A 21,949-nucleotide genomic window follows, 5' to 3' on the forward strand; every position below is an offset into this window, starting at 1 on the left:
GTTTTGGGGCAGACCAAGTCATCATTCTGAATGTGGGTCTGGGCAGAGACGGGGTGCGTTTTGGGGCAGACCAAGTCATCATTCTGAATGTGGGTCTGGGCAGAGACGGGGTGCGTATTGGGGCAGACCAAGTCATCATTCTGAATGCGGGTCTGGGCAGCTATATTGCTGGTCTGCCAGATGGGGAATGGAGAAAACGACTCTACAACAGACACTTGCTAGTAGAGATGTATGGACACAGGGTGTATAATGTGACTCGGTGGGTTGCACTCAGGCTTCCATGATGAGATTTTTGTTTTCTTCCCATTTTAAATTTATTTCATTTTATTTCCCTCTTTTTTCTCTTGAATTTTGTTTTATTAGGGGTAGAGGGAGTGCAGGGGTAGAGGGCAGATGGGAAGGGATCAGGATTCGTGATGAGGACACAAAGAATAAATGCAAATCATTTTGTACAACATGGCTTGATTATATGCACCTCCTCTCTCTTTGCCCCGTCTTTCCTTCCCTGTTCTCTTCTTCCTTCCTTTTCAGTGACACAGAGAAGATCAAATACAAGCTTGGAACTTCAGCCACGTCAGTCAACCCCTCTGTAGGGACGTTAGCTTTCTGAACTGGAAGTAACGTTCCCTCCGGAGATTAGAGCAGCAGCAACAGTGTTAGTCACTGGAGCCTCAAAATACACCTGCAGTCTCCACAGAGCTGCATCAGATAAGCCATGACAGAGGAGCCGGGAAATAAGAAAGATGCCAAGAACACAGCTCCAGAGACAGAGGGGGACGGCATGGATCAAGTGGACCTTGGGCCATTAATTAAAATAACCCCTTATCTGAAAACACTTCCAACTGCCGTGGGGAAGTTTAGACGTCTACACTTAGAAAAATCGCCTGATTCTTCAAGTCCCCCAAAGTTACCAGACCCACAACTGAGTACTTCCCTGGAGGGGCCATTTGGCTTGGGCCCTCTAGTTTTCCCTGCTTTTCAACGTTTCAACAACATTGACTTCTTCACGTTTTGGTACTTTCTGTTGGTCACAGCTCATGGTAAGTTGGAGGAGCAGAGTTGCTCTGTTGACGGCAGTAGTGTGGTAGACGAGGCTGACATAATATGGGAAGGAAAGGTTTAATGACGGGGCATCATTTAGCCGAATTCTCTGCCCTTGCCTCCAGTCCACGTGCTCTGCAGAGCCCACAGGACACGGTGGTATCAGCTTTCTGGTCTCCAGATACAGAGCTGATCAGAGGGTGGTCTTGTTACTTCATGTTATTTGATGACCAACTTGAGTTCTGGGTTCGATTTCCTGGAGATGAAAGTTGAAGGCAACATTGTCAGCAGCAGGTTGTTAGTATGCACAACTGTGAAACACACTGCCAACTTTCTGTAAGCATCTTGTTTCTTCATCTTTGAATTGCCTGGGTTCAGTAAGCACGATGCAAAACCCAAAGTGTTTGTATCCACATGTTATCTACTCTGTCTTTCTCTCCTTGTATTATTTGACTTAAAAAATTCTACTAATAATTTTTATTGATATAAAAAGTCTCACTCGTTTTGCCTGTAGTCCCCCAACTCCATTAGTCCACAACTGAACATTCGTTGATTTGCAAGTGTTCTGGTTAACTCAGAAAAGGGCATTTGCCTACCACCTGGCTCTCACACCTATCTGCTCCCAGGGAGTGTCTCTAGCAGTACACACCAAAATACAGCAAGAATTTTCTATGGTTTTCTGCTTTGCTGGTGATTTGGGCAGCAGGAGGCATCCTGGGTGATTGAAGTCCTTACAGGTAAAACAGGGAATTGACAACCTATCAGCAGCAATCATGATTTTTTTCCTCAGCTCTGTGCTCCTTGTGTCTAGCTGTGACAACTGCTGGGGCAGCAGACCAGCAGGTGATCAGTGGCTTCTCAGTATTTGAGACAGTTGGACAGCAGCAGCTGTGCTTAGTGCAGCAATGACTTGTGATCCAGCCTGGTTGCGGACATATCTTGAGTCTTGATTTTAACCGTGTTCTGTTTTCACTCCAAGAAATGTAATACATTTGTAGCTATTACCTGTATTGTGTTATTTTTGTTTCATTTAGTATGGTTTTTTTCCTTCTTTACATGCCGTATGGTGATTTTATACAAATAATACTACCATCTCTTTAATACTTAAGAACATGAAACAATTTAAATTGAATATATACATTTCTCTTAAAGATTGAAAATTCCCAGAAATGTTAAACTTCAAGCTCAGAATCCTAGCTACAGAACAAGGTTGTATTTAGAAATCCAAGCTGTGTTCCCCATGATTTCATAGTTCTGATTTAAAAATATATAAATATTCATTATATTATTTATTCTTCATAATGATGCATAACACATTTAAAAAGAGGGATGAGATGATAAAAGCATAGTTGATTTTTAATAAGCTACTAATAGAAGTAGTTAAAGAGATTCAAATTTTCAAGTAAAAATATTTCCTGGAGGATAATGAATTGATTTTGTGTATAGGCTTTACTCATTCATAGTATTATAAAATAAACTTAAATCAGTGTAAAGTTTTCTTTGAATGGTTATAACAGTGATATGTTTTGTCTATTAAAATGCATTATGTTGTCTTTTTCTTTTGAATTTTTAGGTGCTGTATTTGCTCTTGTTGATTATTGTTTAAAAAAAATAGACAAGGAATTTTCTCTGTCAGAGAAAGAGAGACTCATAATGGATTACAGCGATTATCATGCATCTTTTCTGGTAGCAGTACTCATAGCACACTATGGAGGCAGAGGAAACAGGTCAAAATGGATGGCAGCTTCTGCCTTTATATTAGGAATTGCATCAATTATATTTGCTCTTATTTTCTACAAGTATGAAATTATAAAACCAGTGGAAAAAAGTGAAGGTGAGAATTTTTCAAATAACTTATTATATACTAAATCAATATGGAAATCATTTGTTCAAGGAATTTAAGATGTCATGATGTATGTGTGTCCTTTCCTTGTTTATGTAACCACGGTTATTGACTATTTGCATTAGTCTAATTAATTAGCTTTCTAGTTTACCTCACAGCAGAGATGACTCTAGGAAAGAAAGAACATTGTGGTATAATTTGTGAAATTATTTTTTATACAATTTTATGGGTGTTCCGAATTTCTTGAGAAATCTTTAGATATTTCAGTTACTCCCTTCATTTTCGTTGTAGAACAGACCCACATATATTCAAATACAGGAATAAGTCTACTCACAGAGAAGGAGTAACATTCTGAGTTACTCTTCCCATTGTAAATTTTGGAGGCATTTGACTCTGAAGATAGTGGCTTTCTTGTGTTGTTTGATATTGTTTATTTGGCAATCATTTTATTTTTCCTAGTAATTATGATCCATTTGAAATGTTCTTAGAGTATATTTCTAACATTATAGTCCCCGATTCTTCCTTATCATATACAGGCTTTCTATCATATACAGGTTTTAGCAAGACATGATGATTAACAGAGATGCATCTGTGTGTATATGGACATAAATGTTTTAGAAGTTTACAATATATATTTATGTGATTATAAAATATTAAATTTAAAAGTGGTTACTATGTAACACAGCTATTTTAATGATGATACTGTTCTATACTATACAATGCATACAAATATAAATATTATATATTACAATCTGCCTGTAGCATGTCTTTTATATTTACAGAACTGACATCAGATTTCATAAGAACATGGCTTATGAATAGAAGGGAATGAACAAAATATCATTCCTTGGTTCTGTTCATTATATTTTGTTCAGAAATGGTTGAACCTTCAGGAACTTAGTGTCTTGATAAACATTAAAATTCTGATCAGTGGTTTGGCGCATGTAGTACCCTTGCAGAGGACCTAAATTTGGTTCCAAGCATACACATCAGGCAGTTGGGAACTACTCATAACTGCAACGCTAGGGCATCAGGCATCCTCTTCTGGCCTCTGCTGGCATTGGCTTTTACACACACACACATACACACACACACACACACTCACACACACACACTATCTAAAAATTAAATAAAATATTTAAGATGTTATCAATGCTGAAAAGGAGTTACAGCAATGATTATTTTTTTCTTCTCTTGAATCTTGCTCATGTCAAGTTTATTTTGTTTTACTTAGGATTACAATGCATAATTATACACTCATATTTTAGTCTATAGAAGCACACACAGAAGGAACTTCTGCATTTGTTTTTTATACCTACCACTATTCTTTTATTGATGTTTCCTGATTGTCTTTTATGTTCTTTATTTTTGTACATTATTTACTAGATAGATATGAGGATCACCTTTCGTTATGGGTTCTCTAAATCTCTTTGGTATCACACATATCGTTCCCTTTTTATTCTGTTATTTGCTCCATGAGTCCATCTGGTATCTACAAGGATGACTGGTTCATATTCAAACTTGTGCCTCATCACACATGTAGCATCATACTTCAGCACAACTTGAAATACATTCATCATGAATATTCTTCACAAATTCATGAAAACACTCACACTATATTGTCATCTTTGTTTTCTAATAAACTTTATATGAGGTTACCATTCACACATTTGTATCAGCGGGCATACAGAGATCAGATTTATGGTGACAACCATGAGTGTTTTCAACTGACTCATAATGAAGGCAACCTTCTGTTCTTTCATGAGGACTAGGGGATATTGACACCTGCTTTCTCTGATTCTCATAGTTAATATTTCCCAAAGTTTGTTCTTGTTTTCTGTCTGCCAACATGACATAGCAACATCTATCTAAGCTTCTCTAGTGAGTACCCTCAACTCTCCTGTCTCATCGTTCTTTGTCTTCTTTGTAAACCTTGAGAGTGAATCATGCACCTGTCCTTTCCCTATGAACACTGCTGATGGGTCCTGTGATGAATCTTCTGCTGCCAGAAGGAAGTTCTGGTTTCCTCATAAATATCTAGTCACCTGAAAATTGACTTATTCCAAAGTCTATTCTAATTTTTAAAAGGACTTTAAGTTTTCTTACTGCACTCCTAATATGTCCTGTGATGGATGAAAAATGAGGTCATGGAGGAAAATTACATTAGTTGCTTTACATTGAAATTTTTATTGGGCCTACAGTTACGTTATTAGTATTCATCACTGTGGAAGTGAACCCCACAAAGACATCTGCCCATGTGGGCTGGGATAGTAAATTAGCACAGGTAGAGATAAAAGGAAGCAAAAGGAAAAAGGACCTCCGCTCTTTTGGAAGCCGACCACACTTCTGATTCCTAGCTTGTGTGATTCTCTCTCTGGTAAATAAATATATTGTATTCTCTATTGCATTGACTATCACCATTACATCGCTTCTTCCCTCCAGTTAAAATGAAGGAGGTGTCCTATGGTGGTTATTCTGTGAGTTCCTGTCCTAAACTTTGTCCCTCTAGTTATCCCCTTCTACAGCTCTCAGAAGGTCACCCTTCTCTGTCAGTTTTCACTAATGCTTAAATGTAAGCAAATTCCTTTCATTCCATCTAAAAGTTTTGAACGCTTCATTTGTTTGGTTTTTGAATTAAAATAAATTTGTATTGTTTCCCCCTTTCCATTTTTATATTCCAGTGTCTCCCACATCTCATCCTGCCAAGCCCTCCCATGTTGTTCCCTCCATCTACATTTCTACATTTCTATCCTTAGTCACGTTCACATTCTTGGCCTCTCTTTCTTTGCTATTGTTACTCTGTATTGGGGGATAGATGAGGGAGTGTTTTAAATTTCTTAAAAATGTCAAATATTGTGTTTTATTTGCTTGAATATTGTGCGTGAATGCATGCATGATGTGTGTGCCTGGTGCAGATAACTGTGAGCTGCCAGTTAGGCACTGGAGAAAGAATCCAGGTTCTCTGGAAGAACACCCAGAACCCTGAACTGTTTAGGAACTCCCTAGTATCAGCTACTTAGATCTACAGATCTACTAGCAAGTATAAATATACAAACCTTATGGCCTTGTGAGTAACAAAAAACAGAAATAACATGTTCTTATTTTTGTTACTGATAGGTTTTTAAATCTAATGGGTATATGGCCACACAGTAACCAAAGAAATCTTTAGGAAATAATATCTTTTTAAAATGATCCCATGTGTACTTAGATATTCTGTGACTGTGAACAAATGCCAAATGTAAACAGCTTAGACTAGGAAAATCCTGTTTTAAATCATGGTTTCAGAGTGGCCCCTCCATGGTTACTAGGCTCTGTTGACTCTGAGCCCATTGTCAGGAAGAGAACTAGGAGTATGTTAGGAAGTCTGTTTACTTCACGGTCAGAGACAAGGAGAGTGAAGATAGAAACAGAATAAGACAACACATCAGAGTTCAGTTGCTTCTTCCCTCCCTGTTACACTTTTAGGAGCCTCTGTAAATAATATCCTCAGGGAACTAAGCATTTGGTACAATAGACATTAGTCAGGTGTTTCATACACAAACCATAAGAGTATATAGTATAGAAACTCATGGGTCTAAAATAGGAAATTATTTAATGCAAGAAGCACACACATAATTTAAAGATTGCTAAAGAAAGGACCACAGAACTAAACTCAGATGGTGGACTTTGGCAACACAGATCATCCAGGGCATTGCAAGTTCTTCTATTCTGGAGACAAAACTCATTAGAACAGGATGCAGAGCATAGAAAAAAAGAGTGTATATGTATGTGTAAATTTGTGTATATAAGTATATCTCTGTACATGTAACCCTCTGCATATAAACAATCACACTGTTTCATGTATACTATGCGACTCTTCCAGCACAGCCTCACATTTTGTTTTATTGTGCTATTTCTATTGAGAATATGACAATTGGTTATATAATAATACTCAATGAAAAAATACTAAGTAAATAGCCGGACATTGGTGGTGCATGCCTTTAATCCCGGCACTCGGGAGGCAGAGGCAGCTCTGTGAGTTCTAGGCTAGCCTGGTCTATAGAGCGAGTTCCAGGATAGCCCCCCAAAATACAGAGAAACCCTGTCTTGAAAAACTAAAAAAAAACCTACTAAGTTAAAGAAAAAATTTGTGGTGGTAGCAGCTGCAACATAGTTGTACATTTAATTTTAGTTCAATTAAGTAAAATATGGTTCTCATCTTTCAAAAGAATTGTGCATAGAAGAACAACACAGGACAATGTCAGGTTGTCGGGCACTAATGTTACCACACAGAACAGAATGTATCCACCTCTTCATCCTTGGGCAATACCTCCATGGAATAACAGGAATGCCTCTTTATATCCTTGGCGTGACCTTCATTTTCGACCATGTTCCCACATTCTCAGCTGGCCTCTATCTAGGCAAGTTTGTTTCTTTCAAATACGCATGCCCCATTTTGAATTTTCATTAGGTTTCTGCATGCTTCAACTGATACTGAAATACTGATTCAGAAGTGTGATGACACTGTACCAGGTAGTGATGACTTGTGTGCATAGCACAGTTGCAAATCACATTGATCTTTCCAATTTCAAGTTTTGGAATACTAGACAAGTCACCAAAAGTCTCTGAAAAGAGTCAGTGGAATAGCAAAACAGTGTATATTTTAAGTGGCTAAATTTTTCTATTTGTCTCTGTTTCTCTTTCCCTCTGTGAGACAGTAGGAGGGCGGGGAAGGAGAGGTAACTTGGTAGAGGAAAGGAAGGGTTAGATAGTAGTTCACAGTGTCATCACTTCCACTTACAATGCCGTATATAAATTGTGTCCTTAAGGAAACATTGATTCATCCCCAAATAATGTACCTAATAACCAGTTATGGAGTCTAGCCCTGGTAGGGCAGAATAAAGATATACTTTCCCAGAGATACCTAGATATCATTTTTTAAAATATAAACCTAATTTGTACTTACTTTAAAAATATCTTTAGCAAGATATTAAAGGAACTATGGTTTATTTATGTTCACATTGAACATAATTAGGGGGTACATTAAACTCTTACATTAATTTCACATCAGTCTCCTGCCCTACTAATTTGGGATTTGTTAGAATCAATTCCAGAAAATATGTCCAATATTTCTCTTTATCCCCCCTTCCCCTTTCCTCCCATTTCTTCCCCACCTTCCTTCTCTTAAGTAATAGAGATTAGCATGGAAAAATTTCAGATATCACAGACTCTGCAGTGGCATTTTGTATGACCAAGTTATGAAACTGGTGCTTTGTTCATTTTCAAGCTATCTGTGATGCTGCACAATTGTTAGGATATCTTCTGGGTTTTGTAATATCATCATGGCCTCCTCCTCAGCATGGAAATCCGAATGAAGAGTAAGTTATACTGTTTGCTTTTCTATTTAGTGTAGATTATATAGAATATTTGTTGAATAGGCACCATAGCTCATAAATAATAAACACTTAGTTATTCAAAGTTTTAGAAAATGTATGTAATTGTGGACAATGTACCTTTGCAATGTACATTTGTATTTACGCTGTTTGAAATATAACTAAAATCATTACTTAAAAGTTCACTAACTTTTTAATATTTTGTTGTTAAAAACATGACTTACTCATTCAATACAATTCAATACTAATAATTATGTGCAGTATATACAGACGTTTTCATCTTATTTATTTTGTTATTTTTCATACAATTATTGTGACAATATTCTTCCCTTATACCAAACTCCTCCCCTCCTAGCCTCATCAGGTGTTTGTGTTCTTCTTCTTTTATTCATTGAAAAAAGCAAAATAAAAACAAAACAACCCCCACACAAAAACTATATAAAAATTAAAACAAACAAGCAAAAGACTAGTAAGGCAAAAATAAATGATAAACTAAAACAAAATGAAAAAATATTTCAAAAAATATGATTTCATTTTATGTTGGGTAACTAACAATCATAGCCATGAGACCAGCTCTGGAATGTTGCTTTTATACACTGTGACACTCTACCGTAGAAAACTTACTATCCCTTCACAAATGGGCAACTTTTGGAAATAGTCTCATAGTTAGAACTGGGACCCCATGTCTCACTCCCAAGCTCTGGGTTGGGACCAGTGCAATCTTCTGTATGTTACTACAGTCTCTGTGAGTTCATGTATGCATCAGTCCTATTCTGTCTGGAGGATGCTATTTCCCTGGAGTCAATCATCGCTTCTGGCTCTTAAAATCTTCTCACCTTCTCTTCTGTACAGAGACCTAAGTCTTGAGGGGAGGGCTTTGATGACTACTCCAATGTTTCTCACTCCACTTTATTCAGTTGTAGGTGTCTGTCTTAACGATTGTCTACTGCAAGAAGCTTCTCTGATGTGTGTTGAACAAGGCATTGATCTACAGGTACACTGAATGCTATTAGGAATCATTTGACTGCTATAGCCCTTTAGCAGAATAATACTATTAATTTTTTCCCTAAGCCCATGATTTATCTCGTCTCAGGTTCTTGGCCACTTTAGCAGTGTCAGACATGGTTTCTATCTCATGGAGTGGACCTTAAATCCAATCAAAAAGTTCTTGACTACTCCCAGAATGTTTGTGACACCATTGCACTAACACAAATCAAGTAAGGGCACTGTTGTAGGTCAAAAGGTTTATAGGTTGGTGATGATTGTTTCTCCTCTGGTAGCATCCAGAGTATCTTACAGTGCCATAAATGTTAGTAAGTAGGGATGGAGCTTCTAGTTATGCACTAGCTCAGCTTTTCCATGTATGATGACATAAGTAAAGTGCTGTCTTTAGCAATTGGACCTGACTATCAAGTTGTGAAGAGCAACCAATATCCTTGAAAATAAGTTGTAATGTATGGGGGTGTTGTAGCATGCCTTTAGTATGTGATTCGGTAAGATTTCATTTAATCCTGAGATTTGATGGCATAAGATCTAGTTGGAGCATTGCCTCCTCAATTATTTGATGATTCCATTTGGATTCTTTTCATGTGTGTATATATTTTAGGAAACATCTAGAGTACTGGGTTTTTATATGGAATTTCAAATGGTCTTTAGTGTTAGATGTGCCTCCCCATATTTCCTCCTTTATTTGCCTTTGTCTGTCTCCACTGTCCCCTTCTCCATTTAACCCTCTCATTCTAGTTTCTTATCTGTCTGTAACATTCCACTACATTGCATTTCCCCTGTCTTGGGAGATTCTCTCCTCCCTCCTGGTCCCTTAATAGATATATATCCTCTGGGTTACTCATATTGAAGTACACATAGTTACCTTCCACATATGAGAACACACACACACACACACACACATATATATACATATACATACACATAAATACATGCAGAGAGTGATTTTGTATCTGTGATCTCATCTGTGTTCTCTTACTCGGCATTATTTCTTTCTGGTTCCATTCATTTATATACAGCTTTCATAATTTCATTCTTAACAGAAGAATATTAATCCATTTCATAAATGTGCCATATTGTTATTGTTCATTCATCAGTTGATGGACATGTAGGCTATTTCCAATCTCTGGCTATTATGCTTACAGCAGCAATGAACATGGATGAGTAAATGTCACTGTACAGTCCTTTGGGTATGTGCCCAAGGTGGTATAATTGGATTGAGGTGGACTGACTCTGAGCTTCCTGAGAGAAACTCCACCTTGTTTTCCATAATGGTTATTGCAGTGAACACTCTAATCTGAAAAAGATATCATTTTTTATGTTGAAATTGGCAGCCTGAAAGATTGGAGATGAAATCTCAAAGTAGTTCTTATTTGCATTTCCCTGAAGAATACAGTTGAGAATTTTTAAAAAGTGTTTATCAATCATTTGTGTTTCATCTTTGAGATTTTCTGATTATATCTCTACTCCAGGTTTTAAATCTAGAAATTTTGTACTCAATTTTTAAATTGTGTTATATTTTTTGCTGTTCAGTGTTTTAGTTCTTTACATATTTGTAGATGCTAACTTTCTATCAGACATAATTGGTAAATATCTTTACACATTCTGTTGCCTGTTGCTTTGCTTGAGTGATTATGTGTCCTTTGCCTTATAGAAGATTTTCAGTTTCCATTCTTGTTGAAATTGTCTTTAATGGATTTGCTGTTGTAGTACTGTTGTTAAAGTCCTTTCCTGTGTCAACAAGCTCAAGCCTATCTCGCCACACTCCCCCCCTACCATCCTGATTCTGTTTGTGATGGTCAGTATATCTGTTCTTATGTTGAGGTCCTTGATCCAATTGGAGTTTGGTTGTATGAAGAGTGTCAGAAATGGATCTATTTGCGTCCTTGTATTACCGCCACCATTTTTGAAGATACTCTCAAGTGTGTATTATTGGTTTCATAATAAAAACAAATCCAGTGTGGGTACATATGTGGAATTATGTCTGTGTCTTCAGTTTGACTCCATTGACTAGTGTGTCTGTATTTATGCCAATAATATGATTATTTTTTATTACTCTAGATCTGAAGTGTAACAAGAAATCAGAGATGGTGATAACATTAGCAATTCTTTCACTATTCAGTCTTATTTTACTCTATATGTCTGTCTGTCTGTTGCTCTCTCTCTCTCTCTCTCTCTCTCTCTCTGTGTGTGTGTGAAATTGAAGTTGATTTTTTAACTGCAAGGGATTGTGTTGGCATTTTGATTGGGTTTTTGTTGAATCTGCTGTTTGCTTTTGGTAAGATAGTCATTTTGGTAGGATGCTCATTAGTCCTGATCCATGAGCATAGGAGATCACATCTTCTTGCCCTTTTCAATGTATTAAGATTGTATTACACAAGTCGTTCACTCTTTGGTTTGAGAGATCTCAAGATGCTTTGTGAGGCTATTGTGAAAGGTATTGTGTCCCTGATTTCTTTCTCAGGTCTGGTCATCATTTGCATTGTATCCTGCTACTTTGCTGAAAGTGATTATTGGCTTAGTAGTTTCCTGGTGAAATCTTCAAGGTCTTCTTCATAAAATCATATAATCTTGGAATAAAGATAATTTAAAATTTTCCTTTTCTATTTGTATCTCCTTGATCTCCTTCAGTTGACTTATTGCTCTGGGATGAACTTCAATTTCAACACTGAATAGTTATGGAGAGTTGTTACTTACTAATTTTAGTGGAAATGCTTTGAGATTTTCTCAGTGTATATTGATGTTGGTTGTGAGCCTTGATTTAAGTATGTGGGACTAAACCTGCATCTCTGGGACTAGGCTTACTTGATTATGGTAGATGATCATTTTGTTGTGCACCTGTATTCAGTTTGCAAGTATTTTATTGAGAACTTTTGTATCTATGTATTCCTTGTAATGCAGAAAAGCTACATTGTAATAACAGAATCTTGACAACCTGAATCTAGGGTACTGTACAGTCTTTACATAGTAACTAAGGACTGCAGACTCAGAGAAAATAAGCGTCATGGGTTGAATTTTTTAAAACCAAATGACGAAGACAGTGATATTAAGAGGATTGAAACTTGCCCACCCCTCTGTCATTGCTATAAGAGGTGAATTAGCCAGAGCAATTCTGGAGCGCTCACCCTGGTGTGGAGGACAGGGAGAACTGGTGGGTAGACCAACCTTGCAACCAGGGTTATGACTTGGTTGACCTTGATATCAATTGCCTGCTAGAGCACATGAAAGAACCTGACACACAGACTGAAATTTCAGGATCTCTATGACACAGTGCAACAACAGGATACCCAAGAAGAGTTCCAGTGATGGCCTAGCATCGCTAGTGTGATAAAAACCAATGACTCTTTGCAATGAACACTTGCAAGTGATGATACATGGACAAGGAGGTTTATTGTGTGACTCACTGTGTCACACTCTAACTTCCATGATGAGATTTTTTTATTTTAACCCCCTTTTCTCTTAAATTTTGGTTTATCAGGGACAGGGGTTTGGGGAACATGGGTGGGGTTAGACTCCAAAGATGGGGAAATGAATGGTATCAAGATACATGAGTTAAAGACATGTAGTGTAAAAATGGAGGATTAGAATAGAGCCAGCAAGATGGCTTATTGTATATAGATGCTTGACACCAACCCTAAAGACCCTTTTTGATATTCCAGGGTCCACAGGGTAGAAAGTATAAACTCCTGACAATTGTACTCTGACATCCTCATGTATATACTGATATACATACACACACATGCAAAATTGAAAAAAATGTGAGAAGCACTTTGTAAAGAAAAAAATCTGGAATAAATGTCTACTATATCAATATCTGAAAGGCTGTACCTGATGAAAAGCTTCATTGAAAATGACCCCAGCTACAATTCAAATTGTGCAAGATATTTATCCACATGAAAAGCAATAAGAATTAATTTTCAATAAATACTTTAAAATATCTGTTTTACAGAAACCAAAATAAGCTTTATAAAGATAAAGAGATAACTAAAGAAATAGTTCACTTTGGAAAAACACTTGTCAAGTTTTACAATCTGATTTCAATTCCCAGGACTCTCATGGTAGAATTCAAGAATTTACTTACTTTATTTGTCCTCTGACCACCACACATATTTAAAATGCATAGTTGACTTCTAAAAATGAAGTGTACTTTGAGTTTTATTAGATTGACTTACAGGTTGTGGTCAGGCTAATCCTGGAACGGCTGCCTATGAATGAAAGTTCAGAAGCTTTTTCCCCCTCAATATGTTTTTATTTAAATTAGAGACATGAATGCTTCACATGTCAATCCCAGCTCCCTCTCCCACCCCTCCTCCCTTGTCCCTCCACCAACCCCCCCAGCTCCCCACCTAGTCCCCACATCATTCCCCAGGGAGGGTGATGCCCTCCTTGGGGGATCTCTAAAGTCTATCATTTCATCCAGGGCAGAACCTAGGCCCTTCCCCATGTGTCCAGGCTGAGAGAGCATCCCTCTATTTAGAATGGGCTCCCAAAGATCATTCATAACCCATGGTAAACACTGATCCATACCCAAGGCCCCAGTGATTTCTGTGGCCTCCTCACTGAGACTACATTCATGGAGACTGGATCAGTCCCCTGTTGACCTCTCAGACATCAGTCTGGAATTCAATATCTCCCCCCTTTTCCAGTCAACTGTCTTTGTGGGTTTCACCAACATGGTCTTGACCCCTTTTCTCATCCCTCCTCCATCTCTGTCACTAGGTTCCAGGAGTTCAGTTCAGTGTTTAGCTGTGGGTATCTGTTTCTGCTTCCATTAGTCACTAGATGAAGGTTCTAGGATGGCATATAAAGTAGTCATCAACATTATCACCAAGGAGGGGCATTTAATGTGGTCTCTACACTATTGCTTAGTTTGTCAGTTGGTGATATCCCTGTAGATCTCACTAGTGTCAGCTCTCTCCTCAAACCTATAATGACTCCATCTATTATGGTATCTCTCATCCTGCTCTCCTCTATTCTTACCTAGACTCAACCTCTCTGCTCCCGCATGCCTTCTTCTCTCCTCCTCTTATCCCCTTCTCTTTTTCCTGGCTCCCTCTCTACTCCCCTGATGTTCCAAACTGCTCAGGAGATATTGCCTCATTCCACTTCTCTGAGGTATCATGCATCACTATTGAAAACCTCCCTGTTTCACAGACTAACTGGCACTGGGATTGTAGGATGAGACTCCCCTGATCCATATCTAAAATGCATATATGAGTGAGTACATGTCTGGGTTACCTCACTCAGGATGGTTTTCTCTAGGGCCATCCATATGCCTGCACATTTCAAGATTCTGTTGTTGTTTTTTTTCTGCTGAGTAGTACACCATTGTGTAAATGTACCACATTTTCTCTATTCACTCTTCAGTTGTGGGGCATCTAAGTTGCTTCCAGAATCTAGCTATTGCATATAATGCTGTTATGAACATAGTGGAACAGACATCCTTGTTGTGTGAATGGGTGTCTTTTGGTTATATGCCTAAGAGTGGAATTGTTGGGTCTTGTGGTAGACTGAGTCCCATTTTCCTGAGGAATCTCCATACTGATTTCCATAGTGGCTGTACGAGTTGGCACTCCCACCAGCAGTGGAGGAGTGTTCCCCTTTCTCCACATTCTCTCCAGCACAAAATGTCATTGGTATTTTTTATTTTAGCCATTTTGACAGGAGTAAGATGATATCTCAGAGTTGCTTTGATTTGCATTTCCCTAATGGCTAAATGATGTTGAACACTTTCTCAAGTGTCTCTCAGCCATTTTATACTCCTCTGTTGAGAATTATTTAGTTCAGTGACCCACTATTTAATTGGATCCTTTGGTGTTTTGGAGACTTGCTTATTGAGTTCTTTGTAAATTTTGGAGATCAGCCGTCTGTCAGATGTGGGGTTAGTGAATATCTTTTCCCAATCTGTGGGGTGCTTTTTTTTCTTGCTGACTGTGTCCTTCGCCATACAGAAGTTTCTCAGTTTCAGAAGGTCCCATTTATTAATTGTTGATCTAAGTGTTTGTGCTACTGGTGTTATGTCCAGGAATCTGTCTCCTGTACCAATTCATTCAAGGGTACCGCCCACTTTTTCTTCTAACAGGTTCAGTGTGGCTGGATTTATGTTCAGGTCTTTGATCCACTTAGACTTAAGTTTTGTGCATGGCAATAGACATGTATCTATCTGCAGTCTTCTACATGCCAATATCCAGTTATGCCAGCACCATTTGTTGAAGATGCTTTCATTTTTCCATTGTATGATTTTACCTTCTTTGTCAAAAACCAGGTATTCATAGGTTTGTGGATTAATCTCAAGGTTTTCAATTCGATTCCATTAGTCTACCTGTCTATTTTTGTGCCAATACCAAACTGTTTTCAGGACTACAGCTCTATAATAGAGCTTGAAGTCAGGGATGGTGATGCCTCCTGACGTTGCTTTGTTGAGCAGGATTATCTTGGCTGTTCTGGGTTTTTTGTTTTTCCATATAAAGTTGAGAATTGTTCTTTCAAGATCTGTGAAGAATTGTGCTGGGATTTTGATGGGGATTGCATTGAGTCTGTTGATTGCTTTTGGTAGGGTTGCCATTTTTACTACATTGATCCTACCTATCAAAGAGCATGGGAGATCTTTCCATTTCCTGGTGTTTTCTTTAATTTCTTTCTTTAAAGACACCAAGTTCTTTCAATACAGTTCTTTCACATGTTTGGTTAATGTTACCCCAAGGTGTTTTATGTTGTTTGTGGCAATTGTAAAGGGTGATGCTTCTCTGATTTCTTTCTCAGCCCTTACAGATATTCTTGAGTTGATCTTGTATGCTGCCACTTTGCGAAGGTGTTTATCATCTGTAGGAGTTCCCTGGTAGAGTTTTTTGGGTCACTTATGTAAACTATCATACCATCTGCAAATAGTGAAAGTTTTACTTCTTCCTTTCCAATGTGTATCCCCTTGATCTCCTTTTGTTGTCTTATTGCTCTTGCTAGAAATTCCAGTAAAATATTGAAGAGGTATGGGGAGAGGGGACAGACTTGCCTTGTTCCTGATCTTAGAAGAATTGCCTTGAATTTCTCTCCATTCAGTTTGATGTTGGCTGTTGGTTTGCTGTATATAGTTTTTATGATGTTTAGGTATGTTCCTGTTATCCCAGATCTCTCCAAGACCTTTATCATGAAGGGGTGTTAGATTTTATCAAAGGCTTTTCCAGCATCTAGTGAGATGATCGTGTGATTTTTGTTTCTCAGTTTGTTTATATGGTGGATTACATAGATGGATTTTCATATGTTGAACCATCCCTGCATCCCTGGAATGAAACCTACTTGATCATGGTGGCTGACTTTTCTAATGTGTTCTTGGATCCGATTTGCCAGTATTTTATTGACTATTTTTGCATCAATGTTCTTGACTGATGTTGGTCTGAAATTCTCTTTCTTAGTTGTGTCTTTGTGTGGCTTGGGCATCAATGCTATTGAAGCCTCATAAAAAGAGTTTGGCAAAGACCCTTCTACTTCTACTGAATGGAATACTTTGAGGAGAATTGGTATGATCTGTTCTTTGAATTTCTGGTAAAATTCTGCACTGAAGGCATCTGGGCCTGGGTTGTTTTTGGTTGGGAGACTTTCGATGACTACTTCTATTTCCTTAAGTATTATAGGACTATTTAGATTGCATATCTGTTCTGGATTTAATTTTGATAAATGATATTTATTCAGAAAATTGTCCATTTCCTTTAAATTTTCAAATTTGGTGGAGTACAGCTTTTTAAAATATTACCTGATGATTCTCTAGATTTACTCACTGTCCGTTGTTGTGTCTCCCTTTTTTCTTTCTGATTTTGTTAATTTGCATGTTCACACTCTGCTGTTTGGTAAGTTTGGATAAAGGTTTGTCTATCTTGTTGATTTTATTAAGGAACCAACTCTTTGTTATATTGATTCTTTGTATGGTTTTCCTAGTTTCTCCTTTATTGATTCATTATATCTTGGCGTCTGCTCTTCTGGGCTGGGTTAGTGGATATGTATTGTTTAAATCTGGTTTTGTCATGAAATATCTTATTTTCTCCATCTATATTGATTGAAAGCTTTGCTGGGTATAGCAGTGTTGGCTTGCATCTGTGGTCTCTTAATGTTGGTAGAATATCTGTCCAGGACCTCTGGCTTTCATAGTTTCCGTGGAGACGTCAGGTGTAATTCTGATAGGATTGCCTTTATATGTAACTTTGCCTTTTTCCCTAGCTGCTCTTAATATTCTTTCTTTACTCTGTATGTTTGGGGTCTTGATTATGATGTGTTGAGGGGATTTTTTTTGGGTCCACTCTATTTGGTGTTCTGTAAGCGTCTTGCACCTTCATTGGCATGTTTTTCTTTAGATTGGGAAAGTTTTCTTCTATTATTTTGTTGAATATGTTTTCTTTCCCTTTGAGGTGGGGTTTTTCACCTTTTTCTATACCTATTATTCTTAGGTTTGGTCTTTTCATGGTGTCCCATATTTCCTGGATATTTTGTGTTAGGGATTTGTTGGACTTAAAGTTCTCTTTGGTCAATGAATCTAATTCTCCTAGTGTATCTTCAATACCTGAGATTCTGTCGTCCATCTCTTGCATTCTGTTGGTTATGCTTGCATCTCTAGTTCCTGACTGTTTTCCCGGGTTTTCTATTTCCAGCATTCCTTCAGACTGTTTTTGTATTGTTTCTATTTCAGATTTTAGCCCTTGCACTGTTTGAATTGTTTCTTGCAATTTTTGCTTTGTCTTTTCTTCCATTTCTTGTATTTTTTGGATTGTTTTTTTCTTCTATCTCTTTAAGGGATTTTCTCATATCCTCTTTGAGGGCCTCTATCATTTCCATGAAGTTGTTTTTAATGTCATTCTCTTCTGTTTCATTTGTGTTGAGGTGTTCCAGTATTGTTGGTGTATGGTCTCTGGACTCTGGCGGTGTCATATTGGTTTTTCTATTGCTCCTTTTGCTTTTATATTGTCTCCTTCCCATACATTCTTGCAGTGGGTTCCAGAGGCCTCTCCTGGTGGTTGTGGGACCGGGGTTCTCTTCTGGTGGGTGTAGGCAAGTCCACTGTTCTGGTAGCTCTCCACTTCCTGGTTTTGAGGGTGGAGAAATGGACTAGGATGCTGGGGTGCCTTGGATCCCCCTGGGATGGATGGGAGCCCCAGTGATATACCCCAGGCGCAGGAGTGTGGCCTGGAGACAGGCCCTGATAGTCTCAGTCACGTGGGTGGAGCAGGAGACTAGGGTGCTGGGGTGAGTTTGCTCCTGCCTCTGGGATGGAAGCTGCAGTGGCTTTCCCCAAGCATCTGCATCCAGTCTAGTCCTAGTTCCGTGGGTGGAGCAGAAAACTATGTTACCATGACTCCTACTGTCGTCAATGGGATGGAAACCTCAGTGGCAGAGTCTAGGTCCAGGCAGGCAGTCTGGAAATGGGACCTGGTTTACCTGGACCCATGGGTGGAGCAGGAGACTAGCGTGCCTTTTTTCCCAACACTGGGATGGAAGCCACAGTGATAGACTCCAAGCACAGGCACTCGGCCTAGTCCCATGGGTAGAGCCGGAGTTTAGGCTGTTGGGGTGCCTTGCCTCCTGCCTCTGGGATGGAAGCCACCGTGGCAGCCCCAAGCACTGGCAGTTGGCCCAGAAATGGGCCCTGGTTTACCTGGACCCGTGGGTTGAGCAGGAGACTATGGTGCGTTCGTTCCTGCCGCTGGGATGGAAGACACAGCAGTAGACCCCAAGCACAGGCAGCCAGTCTGGAGAATCATTTCTTAAAGAAATTAAAATGAACAACAAATATTTGAAAAATATTTGACATGCTTTCTCATTACGGAAATGCAAATTGAGCCTGCATTGAAATTCCATCTCATCTTGGTCAGAGTAGCTGTCATCAAGAGCATAAATGCTCATAAGGATGTGGGTAAAGAAAACCTTCTATTCCCTGCTGGTGGCAATGTGAACATGGATACTTACTGTAGAGGTCACAAATAAAAAATCCTGAAGAATGAGGGTTTCAAAGGATGTCTTAACAGTTCAGAATGCACACAACATCTTCTAAGTATATGGAGAATGCCATTGGAATGTGATAAATACTACACTGTATCTACAGAAAACTTTCAGTAATATATTCTTTTGCATGATAATAAATTCTTCTAACTAATGTATATGAAAGTCAATCAATTACTAATTTCTGTTATTTTTCTCAAGTTCTTGATGATTTTCTACCTTATAGTGTTTTATGTACTTCACCATAATGTTCATTTGCCTTCATTCATTTTCTTTTCTCTTGATCCCTTAAGCTTTGATGTAATTATAAATGTAGTTATTTTCCTGATTACTCTCTGTATGCTTCTCACTGGAAATTCACTAATATTCACACACAATTTTCTATCCTAGTGCTTTGCCAAAAGTGTTTATCATAATGCCAAGGATCATGGGGTATTTTAAGTATAGAATCTTATCATCTTTAAATAAATTTCTCTTTGCCTTTCCTCTTTTCTGCACCCAGATGCCTGGGTTAAGACTCTAAGTGCTCTCTTCAACTATGATGCTGAGAGTAGACACTCATCTTACAGTCTAAACTGTGGAAGAAATGCTTTCAGAATGCCCCTGGTTAGCACCGTGCTGGCTGTCATCATGGCTTATGTCCTCTATTATACTCAAGTGTACATGACTCTTCTAGTACTACTTATTTGGGGTTTTAATCTAAGGGGGTGGGTTGAGTTTTTACCATGGCATTTTTTTACAACCATTGACATGATTGTGTGAATGTTTTATTCCTTGACTCTACTTTATATACCTTCCAACAACTATTGCTATGATATTGTGGGTTGATAATTGTATTCCCAAATAATGCCCTCCAAACATAAGGAGTTGCCTCCTCAGTGAATAACACTGTGAACAGTTCATCTTTTTATGAAAGAGAAAGTCTAATGTACTCATCAAGTCTTTCAGAAAAAACAGATCCTCCAAAGTTAGCTTTTGTGGAAGTCGCATTTTCCTGGTATTATACATAACTGATTAGTGAAGCTTTTATTCCTTTTTATATATTTGTTTGTTTGTACTTTATATGTATGGGTGATTTGTCAGGATGTATGTCTGCATCATGTGCGTGAGGTGATCACAAAAGAGACAGGACGGTGTTGAATCCTGTGAAAATGAACTTACAGATGAGCTACCACATGCATATTGGAAACCAACCTTTTCTTTAAAGGGCTTGCAGGGCTCACAATTTCTGACTGAGTTATGTCTTTAACTCTTGGCTAAGATTTTCCATGGGTGTGGAGCTGAAAAGATTAGTCACTGCGTGAGCTGGTTGTTGTTGGTGTATGCCTTTAATCCCTTCACTCAAGAAGCAGAGGCAGAGTCAAATGGGCAGAGGGGCAGAGGGGCAGAGAGAGGCAGAGGCACAGAGAGGCAGAGGCAGAGGCAGAGGCAGAGACAGAGGAAGAGGCAGATGGATCTCTGTGAGTTTGAGGAAACCCTGGTCTACAGAGCCAGTTCCAGGACAGCCAAGGCTACACAGGAAACCGTATTTTGAGAACAAAACAAACAAAACAAAAATCCCTAAAACTAAAATAAAAGTAGTAACTTTGTTCACTGACTTCTGTATATCTTATACCTAAATGGTAAAAACAGACAAACAAAAGCCTTTGCTAACTTTGAAACTTGGTGACCTCAGCATTGATTAAAGACAAGAGATCCTGATAGCTCCTTGTCACTCTGTGACAGAGAAAGTTAGCAAATCCCAATATGGGTACTTTCATATTATCTCTCTTCCTTTGCCAGCTGCTAAGGTTTGTGAGAGGCAGAGGAAAGGTTAGGAAGAATGCACATGGTCCTGTACGGAAAACAGAAAAACCAAAGAAGTACCAAATACACTGACCATAAGAGACACAAAGGAAGGCACTTGATATGTAATTGCAAGGGTCAGATGCAATATACAGGAGAAGCTGTGCAACTTAAAACACAAGGCTTCTTTCCCCAGACATCCAGGTGGAAGATTTAAAGGAGCAGCATAAAGAAGGAAGCCTTAGTTTTCCAGGGGCACAATTTTTTTTTAATTTTTAATTTTTAAAAAATTTTTATTAAAATAAATTATGTCATAGAAGCATGTATACATGCTTAACAAGTCAATCCCAGCCCCCTCTCCTGCCCTCCTCCCTTGTCCCTTCACCAGCCCTCCCCCATCCCTCCACCCAATCACCACATCATTCCCCAGGGAGGGTGAGGCCCTCCTTGGGGGGATCTCCAGTTGTCATTTCATCCAGGGCATGACCTTGGCCCTTCCCCATGTGTCCAGGCTGAGAGAGCATCCCTCCATGTGGAATGGGCTCCCAAATTTCATTTGTTCGCCATGGTAAACACTGATCTACTACCCAAGTCCCCAGAGATTTCTGAGGCCTCCTCACTGACACGGCATTCATGGAGTCTGATTCTGTCTCCTGTTGGCCTCTCAGCCATCAGTCTGGGGATCAAGAACTCCCCCTTTTCTGGTCAGCTGTCTATATGGGTTTCACCAGCAGAGTCTTGATGTCTTTGCTTATAACTCCTCCATCTCTGTCACTGGGTTCCAGGAGTTCAGTTCAGTGTTTAGCTGTGGGTATCTGTCTCTGCTTCCATTAGTTACTAGATGAAGTTTCAAGGATGGCATATAAGGTAGGGTCTATTAATGTAGTCTCTCCACTATTGCTTAGTTTGCCAGTTGGTGTTA

General features: G+C 38.6%; 1 protein-coding gene across 6 annotated transcripts in view; it reads left to right on the plus strand.

The window, feature by feature from the left end:
- Positions 1-579: 579 nt before the first annotated feature.
- The window catches only part of LOC101841368 (solute carrier organic anion transporter family member 6A1-like), an 83,278-nt gene continuing 61,908 nt past the window's right edge, over positions 580-21,949 (plus strand). For 2 of the 6 annotated variants that reach the window (XM_040752764.1, XM_040752765.1), the window contains exons 1-4: positions 581-1,040; positions 2,615-2,875; positions 7,093-7,284; positions 8,151-8,241. In XM_040752764.1, the coding sequence (XP_040608698.1) occupies positions 716-1,040; positions 2,615-2,875; positions 7,093-7,284; positions 8,151-8,241 (869 nt within the window). In that variant the 5' untranslated portion in view covers positions 581-715. Of the gene's footprint in view, positions 1,041-2,614; positions 2,876-7,092; positions 7,285-8,150; positions 8,242-21,949 lie in introns of all 6 variants that reach the window. The other 4 variants (XM_040752763.1, XM_040752768.1, XM_040752767.1 and 1 more) reach the window with 3 other exon arrangements.

Source organism: Mesocricetus auratus, unplaced genomic scaffold (genome assembly GCF_017639785.1).
Source record: "Mesocricetus auratus isolate SY011 unplaced genomic scaffold, BCM_Maur_2.0 Super-Scaffold_100010, whole genome shotgun sequence".
Classification (NCBI taxonomy): Eukaryota; Metazoa; Chordata; class Mammalia; order Rodentia; family Cricetidae; genus Mesocricetus; species Mesocricetus auratus.